Raw genomic sequence first — 15,639 nt, 5'->3', positions numbered from 1 at the left:
ACGTGACCTCGCCGCGCGGCGGGCCCCCTCTAGCCCCGGCGGCTCTATGGTAGGAGGAAGGCCGCTGCGGGGAAGATGGCGGCGGCAGTGAGGCAGGACCTGGCGCAGCTGATGAACTCCAGCGGCTCTCACAAGGACCTGGCGGGCAAGTGAGTGGCGGCGGCGGCGTCCTCCTCATGGCGGGGCGCCGTGGGGGGGTGAGCGGCCTCTGGGGTTACGGCTGTTGAGAAGGGGGAGAAGGTGGGGGGCTGCCGGGCCCGCGGCGGGCGAGGCGGCTCTTGCCCAACGGCCGCGCTTCTTTAAGTATAAAGAAAGAAGAAAGATTTCACCTCATGATTCTGTCATTTCTTAAATTTTTTTTTATTTTTTTTTGTCGTTTCTAAGGGCGGGTTGCTCTGTGCGGCGCTGTCCTAGCGCAGGCCTTACCCCTTCTGGCCGCAGCTTCCTCCTGTCTCCCCTCAGAGCTCTGCTGCCTGCCCCTCGCCTGCACGCAATTGATAGGCCGGGGAATTTATTTTTTGGGATTTTCTGCTTTAGCTATGTCGCGTACCTGTGTCAGTAACTCCACGTACCTGTGTCAGTAACTCCATTATTATTATTATTTTCATTAGGTGGGTATTTTGGATCGCAAAGCTTGGGGTTTGAGCTACTCACAGTGCAGTGTGTCACGTAGATTTCCTCCCCCCTTGAGATTTCAGTCAGTTGTGGATCAGTCAATTGAAATTCTTCGAGTCCCAGTCCAGTTGCTCGTTTTCTAGAGGAATTTCTTCACTTTTAGGAGTTTCATCTAAGAACTTGGAACTGTCCCCCTCAAAACGTGGCTAGAGTACGAATGTAGTACTTCATTAGTATTGTGTGCACTGAGGTTATGGCTCAGGCAAAGTTTAATTAGCTAAAGCTGAAGCATGAAAACCGAAGCTGCTATTTTTGCAGGAAAAAACACTTACAAACACATGGTCTGTACCTGTGCTCATATCAAGTGGCCATAACATACGGTTTACCTCTCACTCCCAACGCTGTTTCTCATTCTCATTGAATATACCCTTGTGAACATTTGACTAACTTTATTGATTGTAATCCACACGCAGTATAGTTTTCATTACTGTTTCGGGACACTATCCTAGGGATGTGATTTTTTTTTTTTTTTTTTTTTTTCAATCCTTCATAACTGCACATACATTAACAGATGACAAAATGATGAGCTATGATATCTGAGAATCTAGTCCTGGGATTGAAAAAGAGCCAGATACCAATTCCAGGTGAATGTTCCTGACATTTGAGTGCAAACGCTTTGGAAAATTACCACCTCAAAGGTATAGAAAATAATAAGCCAAAGTAGGTCTCTGACACAGAAAATAAACAGAGAAACAGAACTTGCTAGTGAAAAAATGTTTCCTATGGGTGATTTTTTAATTTTATTTTTTTTTTTTTAATCTGTGCACAGATATCGTCAAATATTGGAAAAAGCCATTCAGCTGTCGGGTGTAGAACAACTTGAAGCTTTGAAAGCTTTTGTAGAAGCAAGTAAGTGCATCTGGTATAAATGGTTGCACGCTGAGTGAAAGCCAGAGGTCTGTGAGATTGCATGTTTGTTAACTCTGCATGTTGGTCCTACTGGAACTCAAACACAGCTAGAGGAGGAGTCATCATTGCCACATTCAGAAGTTAAGGGAGAATGAACTTGCAAGCTTTGTAAGTTACAACTTTTCAACCTGTCAGCGTGACAGTGTTGGAAGGTGAAAACATAGTTTCTCTCTGTTGAAGGCTAAAATTGATGCTGGATGCCAAGTGGTATTTAAACTAACAACCCCATTCTTCCCCTGTCTCAGCTTAGTTTGAAAAACTGTCAAGAATAAAGAGTTAGGGGTTGTTTTGTGTTGTATTGGACATTTGGCTTATTGAATACCTCTATAAATTATACCTGTTGTAATTTTTTTAAGTTGAGAATAAACTTAGTGAAATTTAGCCTAAAGGTTTACTTTGCCTAAGATGTTTCAGCAGCTGAGAACAGTGATTCAGAATGAAACATCTCTAAAATGGAAGTCAAAGTGAGAAATTCATTATTGTCTGTCAGGGGTTAGAACTTTGGTGACCTCTAGTATAAACAAACTGTTTCCAAGAGAGGAAATTCACCACTTAAAGAAAAAAACCACCTTCACTAGAATACAGATTTGTAAACTTGAAATATTCAAATTTAGTATAACAGCAAATGATTAGTTACAATGAAGGCACTGACAAGTGTTGCATCCATCTTGTGTTTTTCTCTTGCATGTATCTCTGAACCAGTGGTGAATGAGAATGTCAGTCTGGTGATCTCACGTCAGCTACTGACAGATTTCTGTACCCATCTTCCAAGTCTCCCTGACAGCACGGCCAAGGAAATTTACCACTTCACCTTGGAAAAGATACAGCCTAGAGTTATTTCCTTTGAGGAGCAGGTGAGAGATCAACCATGAGGGGGTTTTGGTTTGCAGGCTTGGCTTTGTTGTTTTTTTCCCCCTTATCTGCTGACTATTTTACGTCTTTAAAAAAGCTATTCAAAACAGATATTCCTACTTACGAGTCCAGTTTTGCATTCTTGTACGTGCAAAACCTGAGCTAAATGCAGAGAGTGTTTAGGAACTGTGCAAAGAATGCAAGCTTTGTCTATTCATCAGAATCACAAAATTACAGGGGTTGGAAAGGACCTCTGGAGATCATCCAGTCCAACCCCTCCTGCCAAAGCAGGGTCACCCAGAGCAGGCTGCACAGGAACGTGTCCAGGCGGGTTTGGATTGTCTCCAGAGAAGGAGACTCCACAACCTCTCTGAGCAGCCTGTCCCAGGGCTGTGTCACCCTCAAAGTAAAGAAGTTTTTCCGCATGTTCAGACAGAACTTAGTGTGTTCCAGCTTGTGCCCATTGCCCCTTGTCCTGTCACCAGGCGCCACTGAGGAAAGCCTGACCCCATTCTCTTGACACTCACCTTTTAGGTTTTTGTAAGCGTTGAGGAGATCTCCTCTCGGTCTTCTCCAGGCTGAACAGACCCAGGTCTCTCAGCCTTTCCTCATAAGAGAGGTGCTCCATTCCTTTGATCATCTTCGTAACCTGCCGCTAGTCTGTCTCCAGTAGTTCCTTGTCTTCTGGAACTGGGCAGCCCAGAACTGGACCCAGTGCTCCAGATGGGGCCTCAGCAGGATGGAGCAGAGGGGCAGGATGACCTCCCTAGACCTGCTGGCTGCTCTCTTTTTAATGCATCCCAAAAGACCATTGGCCTTCTTGGCTACAAGGGCACGTTGTCGGTCACTTGTGGTCAACTCCTTGTCCACCAGGACTCCCAGGTGTCTCTCTGCAGAACTGCTTTTCAGCAGGTCAGCCCCCAGCCTGTGTCGGGGTATGGGATTATTCCTCCCTAGGTGCAGGACCTACATTTGCCCTTGTTGAACTTCCACAGGTTCCTCATTGCCCAGCTTTTTGGCCTGTCTAGGTCTTGTTGAATGGCGAGGATGCTGGGCGTGTAATTCCTCTGCTACCAGAAGATGGCTTTGTACAATGAGGCAATATTTGAGCTACTGGCAGTACTGTCGAGACAGACTGGTACTCATTTTATTGCTTTTTACCCAACTAATGGAACAGTCAGGTTGTGTAAAGAGAGAAGGATCTTGACAAACAGCTTTTGTTTCGATATAAATATTTGTGTGTGTATTTTAAACCATAATAATTTTACCATGAAAGAAGTGTTTTCTTGAAAACACAATTCTAGTTAATTACTGAAAGTGCTGCGGTTCTTTTTAAGTTCAGTTCTTGATTTTGTTGTATGAGTATTCACTATCATCTGAGAGTTCTTACAGCAGATGTTTATCTATAAAGTCTTTAAGATCTAGTATCTGAGAACTGAGGCGGTTTCTGATGTGATTTGTCTTTGCATGTCTTTTCAAGCAGCTTTTACTCTGTTAACTGAACATGCTTGTCTCTATGTTACAATGATTATGCATAAATTGAATCCTAGACATCAGATTGTTTCTCTTTAGCCACATTTCTGCTTATGAAGCCCAGACTGTAAGCATTGATATTTTACCTGCTGACAGATGCTCTACAAAACATCTACAAAATGTCTGCATTTGTATCTCAGAGGCATGATATGAGGTACAACCGCAAGAACTGCTTGTGAATCGTGGTGCTGCAGTTCTTGAAAGCCTCGTTTCATCTTTTTTAAAAGCTTTATAAAGGGTTATCACTTCTCACTCCCTTTTATCTTGTCACAAGCTTAAGTGGAAACGCTCCCACTCATTTTAAAAGCTCGGTATTAAAGCAGCTCCACACGGGACTCCTCACATGGAAGGAGTTGTGTGCGTGCAGGTTGCTGTGTCTGTGAAGCTGGGGTATTGTTGAGGGGCTTCATGAACAAGAACAAATACTGTAAAAGTTAATACAAAACTATTCAACTTCTATAGAATTTGAGATCAGTTTTATTATCGTTTAGGTCGCTTCAATAAGGCAACATCTTGCATCAATCTATGAGAAAGAAGAAGACTGGAGAAACGCAGCACAAGTATTGGTGGGGATACCTTTGGAAACAGGACAAAAGTAAGTACTGCACTAGGCAGAGTTATGTGTTTTTAAATATACTTGCTTGCTTTGTACTTAAAGAGACCAGCGAGTGAGGATTTTGAGGTTGCATATTTTCCCAGAGTTTCAGTAGTTCAGGTCAGAACTATCACCAGATGACAAAAGTCTAGGTTGATGACTGTCCATTACAGTTAACAGTTTAGTGGGTCAAAATACTGCACTGGAAGTTTTGCACTATTAATTAACCATATTGCTGAACAGCCTTTTTTACAAAAATGCTTCTAGGGTTCTTGAAAGGTGGCAATTCTTCCACATGTTTGCCTTTACAGTTCCAAATGAAGACATAGTTTGAAATTGGATATTAAGAAATGCAGTTGAGGTTATTTGTGGTTTTGTGTTGGTTTGTTTAGGGTCTAGAAGCCTTGCTGTTACTTTTCTCTGTCTGTCCTTTCTATCCTCATTCTCTGTACACATGTAGAAGGAATTGCTGCAGGTTTTGCCTGTTTAGCACCTATTTGTTCCATTGCAAATTTGCTTCTTAACTCAAGTGGCTCACCGCTCACGGCAAACTTACAATCCACTAAAAACAGATTGTGAGAGTCTGTGTACATTTGTGTCTTGGTGGACAGCATTATTTATACTGATGTTTGTAAGATCAGTTCTATACTGGCATTCATCTCAAATTTCCTTACCCTGAACAGACAGCACTAATTTTGGTGTTAGGGAAGAAGAAAGCAGGGTAAAGCAAACGTTGCCAAGTGCTTAAGAATCCTAATATATGATTAGAACAGCTAAGAGCAAGGGCAGTTGTGGAACAACTTTGAGCACTTACTTTTCTGTTTCCCTACAGACAATATAATGTTGATTATAAACTGGAGACCTACCTGAAAATTGCCAGGCTATATCTGGAGGATGATGACCCAGTTCAAGCAGAAGCGTATATTAATCGAGCTTCCCTGCTTCAGAATGAATCAACTAATGAACAGCTGCAAATCCATTATAAGGTTGTCTAACTTGTTTTATTGCTTTCTCTTTCTAGAGGGAGGTGATTCCACACTGAGATGTTTTTATGCAATGCCACTAAAACTTTTGTAATGAGAAAAGAGACAAATGGAAAAGCTTCTAAATTGTGGGAGCTTGAGAGCCACATCATAGCCATAATAATACAGCTTACTCCTTATGATTTGAAGTTGTCTATAAAGGTTCCTTAAATGCCAGCTTTCTTAATTGAAAAGAAAACTTAGCCTTCAGAACATCTGAAATGTTGTTAAAAATACTGCCTCTGCTTTTGTCTGTAAATCTAAGAGGGGGGAAAAAAGTCACGTCCAATATTAGGGACAACTTAAACCTCCCGCCCCTAACAGTAATTAAATAGTAAGTCCCATCCATAAAAGTAGGTTTAAGTTCTCAATTACTAAAGTAGCTGCTGACGTTTCTACTTATTTGTGGGTTTACCACACACATAGTTCATACACTTATTTCTCAAACCATTTTAGTAACTGGGATAGCAATGAGTGATAACTATAGTGTGACAGTGCCAATCAAGCATGGTAGTGTTTAAAATTCTACAACACAAAGCAGATGTGCCATGAGCTGTAACTCAGGGTGTGGTGCTTTTGGTTTGTTGGTTTTTTTCCTTTTTTTTCTCCTGCCGTGCTATGCTTTAAAGTGTGCACTCAGTTGGAAGTGTAAATATTTTCTGTAAGCATTAGAAAAACACAGAGGAAGGGAGAAGAGAAATACCAGATTCTATTACAGCACTAAAGGGGAAAAGCAAACACTTGAAATGTGTAAATTTCTCCCTAAGTGCTAGCTGTCAGTGTCAGTAGCGAAGGGGAAGTTTGCGTAAGTGCAATATCAACTGTACAATATTTCATTTACATAGTTTCTGGCATTTAAACATTTGCAATGTTTAACATGTGAATAGTGCAGGGAAATGCCCTTTCAATTGGTTTCCATGATACGCCAGCAAGGGCTTTACAAGTCAAGTTAATCCTTGAAAGAGACTTCCCTGGGATGCAGTAGAGCAATATTTATGGGAGCTATAACATGATAATGTGGCATTTTATACACACCTATGTTATGCGGCCACTCCTGTTTTCATTTTCTGAGACAAACTTTCTTTCTAGGTTTGCTATGCTCGAGTTCTTGATTACAGAAGGAAGTTCATTGAGGCTGCCCAAAGATACAACGAGCTCTCCTATAAGAGCATAGTCCATGAAACTGAGCGGCTGGAGGCACTGAAACATGCTCTGCATTGTACTATTCTGGCATCAGCAGGTAAAATACATACTCCATTTTTGTACAGAAGAACTGATGCAGGTATTTCATATCCCTTGAAGCAGGTTAGCTCGTGGATTACTTGTAGGGAGGGATCTCGCCATTAAGATTTGGTGAGGAATCCAAAATCGTGAACGCTGTGTCAAAATTACCTGTTGGTATACTGTTAAGTCGGAGTTGGGTTACTTCTGTGTCTTTGCCAGTGATAAGGTGGCATCTTAGCTGAAGAGGCAAAAGATGGTCACTGGCAAACTCTTTTGGAACTGAACACAACTGAGTTCCTTCTGTAGTAGAGCTTTGTTGGTTAATAGCATGTATTGAGAAAAAAGATGATGACTTTCTGTGGTTTACCTCTACTCAGTATTTTGGTGATCGTTTACAAGGATTCTTCTTGACCCTCCTAGGACAGCAGCGTTCTCGCATGCTTGCTACACTCTTCAAGGATGAGAGATGCCAGCAGCTTGCAGCCTATGGCATCTTGGAGAAAATGTATCTCGACAGAATTATCCGTGGAAATCAACTGCAAGAGTTTGCAGCTATGCTAATGCCCCACCAGAAAGCAACTACAGCTGATGGTACGTATTTCTCTAAAGCCTCCTAATGCCAGGTGCTTATCCACAGGAGTTAGATTTGCCCAATGCAGTCAAGAAGTGTGATGGAAAAGAATTTAGTATTGCTTATATGATTATTTTAAAATTATTTCCCAGCGTGTTACCTTCATGAGTATAGTTTAATAGTAAAGCTTCTTAGGTATATTTCATCTTTCTGATTGGCTTTAAGGTTTTGAAATACTCTTTTAGAAGATAACTTGTAAAAATCTTGTTTCTTTGTCCATGGACGGTCCTCCTCACTGCCAACCCCCCAGTATTTCTAACCTTGTCTCTTGAGCTTCTCCAGTTCTAAGGCACTATTATAAATAGGATGCCTAGAAACACGTGACAAGCATGCAGGCTGTAAATGGGCTGTGCAGATGATAAATTTATTTGAGCTGCTTCCTGACTTGACAGGAAGATGACAGATAGTGAGAGGATGACTTGGACCTCACACTGTCTCCAAATTGTTTTCTGGTCCAGCTCACTGACTTCTTAGCTCTGTTCTTCCTGGAACCTCTGAACAGTGAGAAATATGTGAAGTGATGACTTCACTGAAATCCTAAACACACTTGTCTTAATTTCCTAAATTAGGAGAATATGGAAGTGGAAAAATACATAAGCATGAAATACCTCTTAATTAGGAAAACCTTCCTAGTGAACAATACTTGTTAATTAAGGACAAATAAACAACTTTGTAGTCGCAGAGGTGAAAACTGGTTAAAGATACTTACTAACAATAAGCTACAGTCTTTTCCTTGGGTCAATCTATTGCTTATGTATAACCTGTACTGTTTGTCTGTCTAAGTTAGAGAATGCAGGTTACTTAGTTTTTAATAATGTGCTTATTTTCAACTAGAGGGTAAGGGGCAAATGAGTGAAATTTTTGACTCAAGAAGAGAGAAATTCCCTAAGAGTTTATTGCCGTATAAGCAGGGTAAGAGAGAGGTTAATTGTACGCCTAAGAGCTGTAGTGGATAATAATAAAAAAAAAAGGTCTTTCCATTTGGCAAGCTAGAAACTGATCACAGGAGGTCAGACTCCCTCAATTCAGATGTTGTGTCTTGTAGCAAGACAACCAAAGGCTCCACTTGATTGTTCTAGAAATTAAATAAAATGGTTTAAGCTATGTGCCTTAGTATCACCCCCGTGCCATCCGTTGCTTTTTGTTCACTTTGTTCTCCATAGCACAGCACTGATGCAAGGCAGATGTGCCTTGACCTTCTGCACGTGTAATCCCGGGGTAAAAAAAGTGTTCTACAATATAAGCAAAGTATTACAATCTTATAGTAATGGATTTATTTCTCATCTAACCCCTAAGGTTCCAGTATCCTGGACAGAGCTGTTATTGAACACAACTTACTATCTGCAAGCAAACTTTACAACAACATTACTTTTGAAGAGCTTGGAGCATTACTAGAGATCCCTGCAGCTAAGGTATCAGTTTTCTATATCTTTTGTAAAAACAAACAGCATCAAAGACATGAGAAAATAGCTGTGGTAAATATTAGAAAAAATTATTAGGAAATTATTAAATATTCCATATGATGAGGAAGGTTAAATATCTAGCAGATCTTATGAGAAGGGAGGGTACATGACGTAGAATGAACAATGGTAGAGTTAGATGCCACTGATAGTACATCTAATCATTTCATAATATTCCCCTCCATCTCCCACGTGTGGAGATGTTGAAAAACCCATAAGGACTATGAAGCCTTAATAATTTTTAACTTCTTTCAGAATGAAAGAAGTTTCTAACGTCTTTCTCTCTTCATTTTTTCAGGCAGAAAAGATAGCTTCTCAGATGATAACTGAGGGTCGCATGAATGGATTCATTGATCAGATTGATGGAATTGTTCATTTTGAGAGTAAGTTCAACCACGGTAATATTTTTTTAGCATCATTCAGAGTGACCTTTTGAGTTGCTGCCTTATAGGATAGGGAAATTAAGTTTCTTACTGCCTTTTATGAAGAGAGCTTGCTGAGTCTTGCTGTGGCCAGGGGGCGGCAGGGTTTGCCTTAATGGAGGGTCACACTTCACCCACAGGAAGGTGAATTTATTCCATGAGTTTCCTTGTAGGAACAGCTTCACAGGAGGTGCTGGTTCAACTCTACTTTGCAATGCAGGAGTTAGGTTTGTAACGAACAGCCAAATCACTGTAGCTTTTGAATACAGAAAGGAGTGTGCTGTAGCTGCGAGGAAGGCTTCCTGTGTGAGGTAGGTAAAGGCAGCGGCAGGAGAAAAGGTTGGAGTTGAAAAGGCAAGGGCATTGCTCAAACTTACTTTGTTTTGTATGGGTTGTTTGTTTTTTTTTCAGCTCGTGAAGCTTTGCCAACTTGGGACAAGCAGATTCAGTCACTGTGTTTCCAGGTTAACAACCTGCTGGAGAAAATAAGTCAAACAGCCCCAGAATGGACAGCGCAGGCAATGGAAGCCCAGATGGCTCAGTGACTGTACAGGCATTGTCTGAAGGGAGGCAACGAACTGCTTGCTGTGCTGGAAGAAGGGAACTGAGTAGGACTGTGAACCAAAGAGATAACCCACCTTCATTTCCCCACCTCTGCTTTTACTCTGGCTAGGACACAATTAGGTGATACCGTGTTTGGTGTGACAGTCCCCCAGTTCTCTGAGCATAGAATGGTGCTGTTGCTGCCTCTGCATTGCACTCTGCTGTCCCAAAAGCTGTGGCTTCCACATAGAAGCAGCTGCAGTGTCTGCAGCAAGCTTTGGGTTTGGTTTATTTAATTTTTTTTTTTTTTCCCCACTGTATTACTATAGCTTTGTAGCCTACTGATTCCTAGGATGCTTGTCCTGCTGTGAAAATATAAGTGCCATGTTTCTTTTAGTTGTAATTATTCTAATAAAGGCTGGAATGAGCCAACTTGGTGTAAGTGTTGCGGGGACCTGGGGTTATTTTCTTAAGCAGCAACTTGAAATAAGTTGCATTTTTGGAATTGTCAGTTTCAGCCCCTAAAAATGTTAAATGAAAAGCAGCTTTTTTTTTTTCTTCTTCTTCTGTTTACGAAACGCAAGCCTGAAATCTTAACTGAAGGAAATCCTGACCCTTGTCCTGCATTGGTGCAGCAGGCACAGAGTTATCTGTGCTGAGAGGTAAAGCCCATTGTTCCCAAGAGAGCTCCTTGTGATGCTGTGGTAAGTGATGAGAACACAGCACATGCCAAGTAAGGTAAGCCAAGCGAGTTTTGTTTTCTAGGTCACCATGAATTGATGATAACTTTACAAAAGTATCCGTAGCATTTTTTTTTTTTTTTGGAACCAAAAGTGGAAGAGATTCAGGTAGGGATTCTGCACTGCAAAAGATAAACACCTTCTGAAACTGGAGTGGCTGGAGAATGCTGTGTGGATTATTTCTATAATGAGGCACAACTAGGTAAAGGTGGTGTGATAAGCAGAACTAACTTGAAATGCTTATGCACCACAACGGAGTATCAAAGTGGCTCTTCTGATGTTTATCAGTCCAGATTTCTGCACTGTTCACCTATCTGTGTGGTCTGCCAGATCTGTGAGTCTTATTGTGTGATTTGCTGCAGAGGTTTTCACAGAGAGCTCTCTGGTAACGGAGAGCCAAGGCAGAGTTTCATCAATAGCTGTTCCTGTCCATAGGTTAGGCCTTAGTTTGGTGTGATCTTGTTCAGGTTGTAATTCGATTACCTCAGTTCTTTTTTTGTTTCACTGGTGAAAATACTAGTAATGAGTTGTCAGTGTCTGTTCATTCTAGTCTTTTTGTCTCAAAATCTGGAGGATGTTGATGTCTTCTCATGTCAGAGGTTTTGACTTAATCCACGAGTCTAATGCTTGATTTTTGTTTTGCCTTTTTTTTTTTTTTGTAATACGTTTATGCATTTAGTTTTATACTGCTGTTGGATTTTTAGAAAAGCCAGGAGCCTAGTGAAGGGTGGTTCATCCATAAATAGGATGGACTTCTGGCAACCTGGCAAAACAACTGGCGAAATAAGTTATAATGGCTCCCAGTTGATAACATCCTTTAGTTCATCTTGGAGGGGAAGTGGTAACAGCAGCAGTGAGAGCAAGAAGCCCACCTCTTGACAAGTTTACTGTAGAAGAGCAGATGTGGAAGATTTTCTAGATCCCTGTTACAGCTAGAGGTTGGGTGGCTGTTGTGGTGTGGGCTGACATAGTCTCTCTACCAGCGTTGGTGTCTGGCACTCTGGACAATCACCTCCAATACCCACAAGGGTCATCTGTCTTACTAAATGGCCTCCTGTGTTACCCTCTTAACACAGCAGCTGTAAATAATTTATCAGTTACAGGAGAAAGAGTGGTATTTCAGTGGATGGCAAGAAAAGCCAAGCTGACCACAATCAATTCCCGACTGCGCTGTCCGTATCTTTGCTGTCCTGCTTTTTCCAAGTCGACAGTGTCAGGAGTCAGAGCTGGCTTTGGCTGCTCATGGGTAGCTTTTATATCTGGATGACCTGTTTTTCCTCTAAACTCTCCCAGTTAGTTTAAAGGCAAAGGTAGTGTCAGAACATTTATGTAGACAGTGTAAGACAGATACGCAATATCTAATCAGTAATTACTCAAATAGTCTAATCGAGTATCAGCAGGAGAAAAAAAATACCATTCAAAAATTTGTGATTAGGCTTTTGATCAGTTTCTTGAAGTGCAAGGGCTTACTTCATTATTAAAATAGATACTTCAAGTGATGTTGTAAATTCACTCCCTTAACTGTTGTACCATGACAGCTTGGGATTTGCAGTGTAACCTTGGTTAACAGCTGTTCTACAGAGGATCAGACATCCTGTCTCATTTCTTTAGAACAGGTTTGTTGTGTGTCTGGCTTATCCAGAAATTATCATTATGTTTTGACTTCGTTTATATTCTCTTTTGCACTAGAATACCAAAGTGACCCATGAAACTTATGTTCCTTAGGGATTTGGGGTTAAGTTGGATACACAAGCTCTTATCTGTTGAATCCTACAAGAAGATGAATTAGTGGTTTTGCAATAACAAAAATGTAGCCCTATTGCAACAAAATATTCATTGCCAAGATTTCTTTCATAAATAGGAGGCCACCATTTCCCAAATCAAAACAAACACCAAGGATTTTCCTAGTACTGGCACTGACATAGAAAGGATAGCAGCCTGAAAATTTTATATTTGCTGTTAGCAAACATGTTATGTAACTTTTTTTTTTTTTTTTTTTTTTTTTTTTTTTTTTTTTTTTTTTTTTTTTTAAAAAAAGTGAAACTTGTAGTGATACTGGCATTCACAGATTTTTAATAGACTTAGCTACTCTTTATCCATTTCTGCTGTTGATGCTTAAAAAACGTGAAAAACATTTGAGTCTTCAGAGGCTTTTATGCTTTGTGATCTCCATTCTTTTGGAAACTCCATTCACTCAGTTGCATATCTTATCTGCATGCCTTGGATCCAGGCAACTTCATACTTTTTGATTCTTGAACTGGTTACAGAAACAAAGCTGAGTTGGGTGACAAAGCACACATCCCTCAAAAAAGGAGTTCACTTTTCAGGATGTCAAGCTCAGGGTGACAGCACATCACTGCACTTTCGAATAATTTTACTGTGGCAAATACTTGCTATCAAATCAAATTCTTTAATACAGGGAAGAACATAGCATACACATTGCTATACTTACTACGCTTGTCTAGATTCATGAAGGAGGTGTCTTGTTTCAAGGCACCTTGCTGCTACTACTCAGTAAGAAACTGTCAAGTTTAGACCCAGTCGTAATTCTTCACTATGTGAAGTTATTCTTCACTATGCAATTATTCTTGCCCATCTTGCACGCAGCATCAGAAAAGGAAAAGCAAAATGCTGACGTAAGTGGTGTTCCTTTTCAAGGCTGAAGAGTGTTTTCACCACACATTTTTTCACCACATACATTACTTGTAACCTGTTCATAGTGGTGCTGGCTGAGAATTTTATCTCAAAACATGGACGTAGTCACTATTAGTCTGGAGCCTGTTTGTTTTCTTTTTGCTTGTCTTACAGATTTATTTACTTTTTTTAAATATTGAAAAACAAGTCACACACTGACTCCTGCTGCGCACAGCTCTTGGGAGCATGCCCTTTGCAGACAGAGGTGTGCTATGCCTGCTGTTCATTGATGCTTTGTGATCTCCAACTTAGGGCATTTGCTGCTTCACTTTGCTACTGAAGGGAGAAGACAGTTCTAAAAAGCCATAACAGGGTGTGTTCACAGCCTCTTTGTGAAATATCTTTTCCCCCTGTTGGCCAGGAGTGACTTCTGGAAAGCAACGAACAGATCAGCTGAATCATTTCTGAGAGGAGAAGTCCAGGTGGCCAACTCAAAACCAAGGTGACCTTTGGGGATCAGCTAACGGAACATGTTGAACGGGGCAGTGCTAACCTCTCTGAGCCTGTGCCCCACTGCTGGCTGCAGCATCCTTCCTGCTTCTGCCAGGGGCTGTCCTAATCACAGAATCACAGAATCTTAGTGGTTGGAAGGGACCTCTGAGATCATCGAGTCCAACCACAAAAAAAACCCAAACAAACAAACCAAAAAAAAAAACCCCAACAAAACACACCACACCAAGCGCCCACCAAAAACACCGCACCCACCAACTAAACCCCACACTCAACACCTCACCATAAACCAATAACCTTGGGCACTAGAGCATGCCCTGAAGAGCCATGTCTATACGTTTCTGAAATCCCTCCAGGGATGGTGACTCCACCACCTCCCTGGGCAGGCTGTTCCAATGCCTGACCACTCTCTCAGGAAAGTAATTCTTTCTAATATCTAATCTAAATCTCCCCTGCCCCAACTTCAGACCATTTCCTCTGGTCTTGTCGTTCGTCCTTTGGGAGAAGAGGCCAACACCTGCCTCTCTACACCCTCCTTTCAGGGAGCTGGAGAGGGCAAGGAGGTCTCCCCTCAGTCTCCTCTTCTCCAAACTAAACATGCCCAGTTCCCTCAGCCTCTCCTCATAGGACTTGTTCTCCAGGCCCCTCCCCAGCTTGGTGGCTCTCCTCTGGACACGCTCCAGCACTTCAATGTCTTTCCTGTAGTGAGGGGCCCAGAACTGAACACAGCCCTCGAGGTGAGGCCTCACCAGTGCCCAGTCCAGAGGCACGATGACTTCCCTACTCCTGCTGGCCACACTATTCTTGATACGAGCCAGGATGCCATTGGCCTTCTTGGCCACCTGGGCACACTGCTGGCTCCTGTTAAGCCGGCTGTCCACCAACACCCCCAGGTCCTTTTCTTCCGGGCAGCTCCAGCCACTCTGCCCCAAGTCTGTAGCGTTGCCTGGGGTTGTTGTGACCGAAATGCAGGACCCGGCACTTGGCCTGATTAAACCTCATCCCATTGTCCTTGGCCCATTGATCCAGTCTGTCCAGATCCCTCTGTAGAGCCTTCCGACCCTCAAGCAGGGTCGGAATGCAGGAGCCAAAACCAGTAGCACCCCACTAGGTGGAGAGCTAAGCACACACATAACCTATGTGGAGGCCTCAGCTGGTGTGGAAGACCACCAGCACATTTCCAGTTTCATTTTGTGATTAAACTCTGTTCATCCGTAGCAAGCACAGAAGAACAAATTAATCAGCCTCTGGGCTTTTGAGATTTCTGAGCCTTTCCCTGTCCTCCAAGCGTGTTACAAAGCTTGCTTCCCACATGCATGGCGTAGGTTGTGCTTCGGTGCTTCAACTAAGGGGTCACTTGGTACCACAAAACTTTCTCTCTACCGGAGGAAAAAATGTATTGTGTCCAGTTTTGGGCACCTCAATACAAGAGAGATATCGAGGTGCTGGAGCGAGTGCGGAGGAGGGCAACGAAGCTGGTGAGGGGGCTGGAAAACAAATCGTATGAAGAGCGGCTGAAGGAGCTGGGGCTGTTTAGTGTGAGGAAGAGGAGGCTGAGGGGAGACCTCATCACTCTCTACAACTACTTGAAAGGACACTGTAGAGAGGTTGGTGCTGGTCTCTTCTCACAGGTAATTAGTGACAGAATGAGAGGGAACGGCTTCAAGCTCCAACAGGGGAGGTTTAGATTGAACATTAGGAAGGAATTTTTCACCGAAAGAGTGGTCGGGCATTGGAACAGGCTGCCCAGGGAGGGGGTGGAGTCACCATCCCTGGCTGTGTTTAAGGGCCGTTTAGATGCAGTGCTGAGGGACATCGTGTAGGGGAGGACTTTGTAGAATAGGGAAGATGGTGGGACACGATGATCCCAAGGGCCTGTTCCAATCTAG

General features: G+C 42.3%; 1 protein-coding gene across 1 annotated transcript; it reads left to right on the top strand.

The window, feature by feature from the left end:
- Positions 1-6: 6 nt before the first annotated feature.
- COPS4 (COP9 signalosome subunit 4) lies at positions 7-10,308 on the top strand. The gene is made up of 10 exons (XM_014950091.1): positions 7-149; positions 1,445-1,524; positions 2,287-2,438; positions 4,461-4,564; positions 5,397-5,550; positions 6,676-6,826; positions 7,231-7,401; positions 8,738-8,853; positions 9,200-9,284; positions 9,735-10,308. The coding sequence occupies exons 1-10, from the start codon at positions 76-78 to the stop codon at positions 9,866-9,868; spliced, it is 1,221 nt and encodes a 406-aa protein (XP_014805577.1). The 5' UTR covers positions 7-75; the 3' UTR covers positions 9,869-10,308.
- The last annotated feature ends 5,331 nt before the right edge of the window (positions 10,309-15,639 follow it).

This window comes from Calidris pugnax, unplaced genomic scaffold (genome assembly GCF_001431845.1).
Source record: "Calidris pugnax isolate Ruff unplaced genomic scaffold, ASM143184v1 scaffold42, whole genome shotgun sequence".
Lineage (NCBI taxonomy): Eukaryota > Metazoa > Chordata > Aves > Charadriiformes > Scolopacidae > Calidris > Calidris pugnax.
The sequence above is the reverse complement of the archived record's forward strand: the minus strand, read 5'-3'. Positions and strand labels throughout refer to the sequence as shown.

Bases quoted from the DNA above. Each gene is read 5' to 3' on its own strand.
- COPS4 (XM_014950091.1), top strand. From the start codon at position 76: ATGGCGGCGGCAGTGAGGCAGGACCTGGCGCAGCTGATGAACTCCAGC. The intron at 5,551-6,675 runs GTTGTCTAACTT...CTTTCTTTCTAG, and splicing joins AGCTGCAAATCCATTATAAG to GTTTGCTATGCTCGAGTTCT. The intron at 6,827-7,230 runs GTAAAATACATA...TGACCCTCCTAG, and splicing joins TACTATTCTGGCATCAGCAG to GACAGCAGCGTTCTCGCATG.